Raw genomic sequence first — 6,546 nt, forward strand, 5'->3', positions numbered from 1 at the left:
GCGGTTTGCAGCAGCGTCGCTTAATGTGTTCTACGTACAGTGGTTACTAATTGTGATGCGTGCAAAATATATTTCAAAATAGCACTTCGGAAGATGAAATATGGTTGGGTCGCAGGTCTGGTCCTGGTGGAGGGCACAAGAAAAGAAAGAAAAGATCACACTTGTAAGAAAGCTATCGTTAATGAGTTGCGCTCATAAGCATCTGTGGTGCGCTCAGGTCCACTAAAACCAAGGCATTTAATGAAATTTTGTTTAAAGTGCCCATAGATATCGCCGAAAGGTGTATGGTCGCAGAAGTTGCCATAACATTATGAGAATCTGGGTTCCTAAACACACCTTTAAACACATACCTGAATATTCGGAAATCACGAAACGGTTTAACTTTATACCGGATCTCTTGGATCAAGGAGTCGCCGAAGCAAATCATGGCAGGTTTTCTCTGTCCACATACCTGCGAGAGAGCTGACAGTGGACAGAAGCCGTTGAAGGAGAAAACAAAGAGTTATTTTACGAATAGGTCAAAGCTAGTGGGGAAAATTGGTGTGGGAATATTATCAACTTCAGTTTCAGCGTTCTTGACTATTGCAGTGTTTTGCAAATAGAGGTTGCTGCCATTAAGGTATCGGCATAAGTACTTACTTCTCTATACTGCTCCTTTTTAACGATGTGAATGCTAAGCTCCTTATGAATAGCATCAAATTACTTTGCGATAAAACTGGTATGAGTGCCAGGACATAGCGAAATCTCAGCTGGCAAGGAAGAGTACCCTAGCCCCGCTATAAGTATACTAGGACGGGTCGGTGCTCCTCTTTCTTTTTGTGTTTTACTACTGCACTGCTAGACTTCGCGGCTGGGCTACCATACTTTAGGTCCAAGATCGATAGTAAGTGAACCAATGAGCTCTTTGCCGTCAGTAAGGCAAGCTTTTTCCTAGTTGTGGAAGTTGGCCATTGCGATATCTGCGTCCATGCTGTGAGGTTAAGAAGCATATCGGACGCCAGCTGTAGAAGGTGTATGGAAGAATACAAGTTCCGCGTTTGCGTGATCAAGGCTTAAACACTTGGAAGCTCACACTTTCCTTTCAGATGTTCCACCGAACTGGTGTGAACATAAATTTTACACTTGACCAAATATTCATTGACCATAAACTTCTTTGCTAAAATATATGTTCGAGTTATAAGAGTCCTCTTTTCATGGAATTACAAAAGACTATAGTAGTCCATGTATGATGAGCCATAAAACCAAACCAAAACTATGGCTGATGCTCGCACTGGAGGTAACGGAGGATCACACTTGTGAGCGTCTAGATCTAGTGTACAATTATTGCTATTACCAAGATAAGATGAATAACTTCTTTCCTACAGAAGCAGATGACTTCCCCTTGTTAGCGATAAATATTTGTTTCTTAACAAAGAAGGCATCATTGTAATTATTTAGATATAAAGATTTTTATGTGGTAAGGGCTTGAGGTTATTAAATTGAGATTGAGAGAATAAAAATCGCACTTCAAAGATATTTTGGAAACCTACTCGAAAATTACTTAAATCTTTTGAACTTCAGACATTGCAATGTGGAGGTTAGGTTAGGTTAGGTTCTGAAAAATGTTCGCCTTTTAGAGATAACTAGTTGGACCCGTGCGCACCTTGCGCAACAAAAGAAAACAAAAATGGTTTGAAACCTTTTATTAGTCCAGGTCCAGGATTTTCAAACCTTTTTCTAAAATTTTGAAGTTTCCTTCGTACAAACTTACATAAGTATGTCGAATTTCTGAAAATTTGAGAAAAAGCAATATTTAACTTTTTTTTATAAATATGACCCAATGACCACAAAACCATCAATCAGAAGTAATAGATATATGTATACGTTTTTAGCTATGTTCGATATGTACATGTATTTATTAACTTAACATTTTTTTACAAAACTTCCTTAAATACAATATTGGACGTAAAAATAAATTCATTTTCAATTTTTTGATTGAATGTCGCTTGGGCTGAAAAAGTGATATCTTCGAATCGCCTGACTCTAGAAAAGGCCACATATAACTGTCCATGTGAAAATACTGGGCTGGGTAAATATAAACCGGCTTTATCGAATGTTTGACCTTGGGCTTTGTTTATAGTCATAGCGAAAGCGACTTTTAAAGGAAACTGTTTTCTAGTCATCTGGAAGGGTACAGTTGGATCTGAAGGAGTTAGTTTAACTCGCGGTATGATAGCTATTTTTCCCGAATCGATTAATTTGACAGTTATTGCGTTCTCGCCTAAATGGCTGACGACCATCCTGGCACCATTTATAAGTCCTTCTTTGGCATTAAGATTACGAATCAACATAACGATTGTATTTTTCTTCAAAATTAGTTTATGTGGAGGTAAGCCGGAAGGATTTAGAGAATTAAGAAACTCAGTTGGATAACACTGAGCATCATATCTTTCATTTTTTTCGACTGTATCGCAACTTAGATAAATTTTAATATCCCCGGGCAATAACTTTGATACTATATACTCATTAAAAGTCGAGCATTCGTCATTTTTTGGACATAAAATAGCTGTTGAGTAAAACTTAGATATGTTACTGTCATTTATTTCATTTGTGCCGTAAACCTTAGCAATTAGGTTATCATAATCAGCGTAGTATTGTCGTGGAATTTTAATAGTATCTTCGGATATTTCATGTTGGATTTCTAAGTCACCATTTCCCAGTTTGAGTAGCCAGTTTTTAAACTCAGGATCATTATTGGCTCGCATATTTTGAACTAATCTACGAATTTTTACCTTTGACCACAACGGTGAGCGTTTAATGCAATTTTCAATAATTGAAGTTCTGGTGGCATGTCTAACAACTGGAAGAACTTGTCTAAAATCACCTCCAAATACAAATATTTTTCCTCCAAATGGCAAATTCACATTTGTTATATCTTTGATATCAACAATGGTTATTGCATCCTTAGGTACCATAGATACTTCGTCCCAAATAAATAAATCTGTTTTCCGTAAAAGCTGTGCTTCTTTTGAGTTGGGCCGCATAGATGACACTGAAGTATCTAAAATAGGTACAGGTAGCTTAAAAAGAGCATGTGAAGTTCGTCCCCCAGGTAACAGATTCGCAGCAATGCCTGTCCATGCAACTGGTAAAACCACCTTATTTTCCCCTCGTAGGATGTGACATAGCGTAGTGTAAATAAATGTTTTTCCTGAACCACCTGGTCCGTCAATGAAATAGCAGTTTGGAGATTCATTTCTAACCGAACTCAAGACTTCTTCCACTATTAACGTTTGTTCTTGATTCAGTTTGCTAAAAGCTTCTTGTCCATGTTGACGTTCTTGTTCAACGTTGTAGAGTATGTTAGGCTGGTCAACTATAGTTGGTTGAGGTAAGCAAAAGTGTTGACACGTTCTGCCATGCATTTTAAAAATGTTTTCTAAATCTAGTAAAGCACGATTGTAGGACTCGTCGCGCTGGTGTTGTTTTTGGTAATCCTCTGATAATGCATCACGAAATATATGCCAAAGCTCCAAAATGTTGGTTGGTGAACAGAAAACGCAAATAATTGCAAAAAGCCATCTCAACTGAGTTGGCATTTGGTAAGTTACAGCTTCCTGCAAACATTCTTTCCACTCAGCATTGTTACCTACTAAATGCAATTTTTCCGCAGCTGCTTGAAAGCTATCATAGACTACATCATTTACCGTACGTATTTCCGTGTATGACTTTGGTCCTTTGGTATGGAGAAGTAAAAGACGAAGGAAATACCTTTCATAATCCATTGGATTTACGGTGTACATCCGACCAATGCACTTACTGTTTCTCGCCCTTATGCACCATTTGCCTTTAGACCATACGTAGTGTTCGGGAATTTCGTGGTATAAATACTGACGGGCGTCCTCTTCTTCGTTGCAAAGCTTGAAAAACGCCATGAGTTTGGAGTCCTTGCTAATATTGCTTTCAGCTTCGCGACCAGCTTGGAAGTAAATCATTTGTTCTTCTTGTAAATGGACAGGTAGCCGCTCAATAGTATGTGAACGATGAAAGAGTTGGCGCTCATGAAGTCGCCACATTGCCTCTGGAGGACTCACATAACGACAGTCTAAGAATGTATTAACTTCGTCTACATTTACTTCCCTTTGCCCGTCAGAGTTAATGCTCAATTTCAGTGAAGCACAGTCATGACCCTTATAAACATATTTGTACAAATACTTAACAGATTTAATTGAGGAACAATGCTCGACATTAATGTGAGCCTGATATTTTCGACTTAGGTAAGAATTATACGGTACGATCCAGCGATTGTCGATTTCCTGATTTTCAGTATTTCCTGTAACATAATTCTCTCGACGTCTATAAAGAGGGTAACCATTTACGTTTATGTTTGTTTCACTTCGAAATTCTTTGGGGAACCCTTTTCTACACTGACCGTCTTTCATACAGGGGCTGTTTGGATTTAAAATACCGCATGGGCCGTGCGTCATAGTTTGCTTTATAATTGTAAAAAGTTGCGGGTCTTCCTCATTGTTTGGAAGCTCGGCAGAAATTAAGGAATCCACATCTTCAATTGAACGGAGCTTGTCGACTTCTCGAAGCATAAGAAGAATATGCGCGTGCGGTAGGCCTCTTTTTTGGAATTCGATTACACTAACATACGCAAGAACTACACCTAGTACGTGCTTTTTTAATAAATCATCTAAAAGTGATTTGAGTTTTAAGTGAAATACTCTTGAGATTAAATCAGGCCTGTTTTCTGTCCTCTCATACGGCTTAAGTTCTGATGTTATTTCAATCCATTTAGGGTTGCAAGTAAATGTAAGGAAAATGTCTGGTTTGCCAAAGCGGGATACTATAGTCATAGCATCTTGATAATTTTGAAGCATGTTTCGCGGGCTACCAATAAACGAAGAGGGAAGAATAACAGGAAGTCCTGTAGCTGCACCTCTTTGTTGAGCATCTGCATGAAGGAAATCCATTAACCCTTTATAGCTTTCAACTCTTAAATCTTTTTGATGTGATCTAATGTATGCAACTCTGGAGCCCTCCACTTTGACATAACTGTCTACAACGTATTGCTGAAATAATTTGCCTGAAGCTTGTATTATATTAAATTCACCTCTTATTGCTAAACGGTAACAATAATATTGCAATTGAGTGGTAACGCTTCGTATTGCAGTTGCGTGGATGTCGACATGTTGCATACCTGGTCTCCATCCTGCGTCTCCACAGGGAAAGAGCAGAGGATAGCACATTGGATCTGAATGGGGATTCAGATACGATATTTTACTAAGTGATCCATCTGACTTATAAGAAATTGTAAAGTCAAATTTGCCTGGTGGAACGCCATCTTGACCCAAAAAAACTGCCGCAACTTCAGAAACAGTGGGTGCATTATATCTTCCGGGTTGGAAAGCATTTTCCGTACTAAATTGTATTTGCATATCAACAATATTATTAGACATATCTTTGACACAATTGAATAAACTCGCATACGGATTGTAGGCTATAAGCATTGTTTGTAGTTGGTTCATAAGAAATTGGCAACAACTGTTATTAACCTCTCGGTTTGTACGATAGTGCAAAGCATCATCATTCTCTAAAATAAATAGGCCAGCATATGAGGGTGTTTCGCCCTCAGGTGGTTGTAAACCTCCAATTCTATGATATACTTGACCGTTTAGCTTGAAACAAAAGGGGCCTCTTCCAGGGATGTTAACAAAGTTTACTTGAACTGATGCAAATGCTAGAGCGTTGTTAAATTTTCTTATATTTTCCAAATAGTTTTTTGTTACAGAATCGTTGCGTTGGATTATAGTTTTAAGTTCTTCACATACAGAAATTTCTGGCAAACTCACCTTTCCTTTGTGACAACAAATTGAAGAACTTCTATCGCTAACTTCACTTGCAAATAGTTTTGCCATACAAAATATACATTGTTGATCCATACGCCCAACGCTATGTGGTTCTTGGATGATTCCGAGGCGTGCGGAACAATAAGTTTTTGGAAGCTTTTCCTGTATTCTCCTAGAATTTGTGTCACTGCTTAACTTTAAAATATATGATGGTACCAAGTCACTCCTACGCTGGACTACCATTTGATGACTTTGTTCCTGTCGGCGGTTACGCATTGTTTGCCTTGCATGGGCTAGATGAATATTTCTTTGCTGGCTTGGTCGACTTCTTCTAGCTTCTTGACGTCTTCTTCGCTCAGTTGAAGGATTTAAGGTGGCCCTAGGCATTATAATCTAACAATATGAACAAAATGTGAACACATGTAATTCATGTAAAAATGCACATCTTAGAACTTACCAATTATGTATTTTATCACGGGTATATAAAAAAAGATTTTCAATTAGCTACACTATACATACAAATATGCGCAAACCGCTATTTGAAATTCCAACACTTATATTACATTCACAATGAGCCATAAATTTGAGTTGATTTTCGACGTTTTGTTTTGCGCTGCCTGATAACAGTTATTCTCAAGAAAAAAAATTTTCCGTTACTAATAACTTTTATTTTCAACTTTTTTTTGTTACTTTGCGTAGTAAGAGTTTTTCA

The 6,546-nt window shown here is 37.9% G+C and overlaps 1 protein-coding gene across 1 annotated transcript; it reads right to left on the reverse strand.

Moving 5' to 3' along the window:
- Window positions 1-1,746: 1,746 nt before the first annotated feature.
- On the reverse strand, window positions 1,747-3,974 carry LOC125775824 (ATP-dependent DNA helicase pif1-like). The gene is made up of 3 exons (XM_049446745.1): window positions 3,800-3,974; window positions 2,061-3,715; window positions 1,747-1,767 (listed from the first exon to the last, which is right to left on the reverse strand). The coding sequence occupies exons 1-3, from the start codon at window positions 3,972-3,974 to the stop codon at window positions 1,747-1,749; spliced, it is 1,851 nt and encodes a 616-aa protein (XP_049302702.1).
- Window positions 3,975-6,546: the final 2,572 nt, after the last annotated feature.

Source organism: Bactrocera dorsalis, chromosome 1, assembly GCF_023373825.1.
Source record: "Bactrocera dorsalis isolate Fly_Bdor chromosome 1, ASM2337382v1, whole genome shotgun sequence".
Taxonomy (NCBI): Eukaryota; Metazoa; Arthropoda; class Insecta; order Diptera; family Tephritidae; genus Bactrocera; species Bactrocera dorsalis.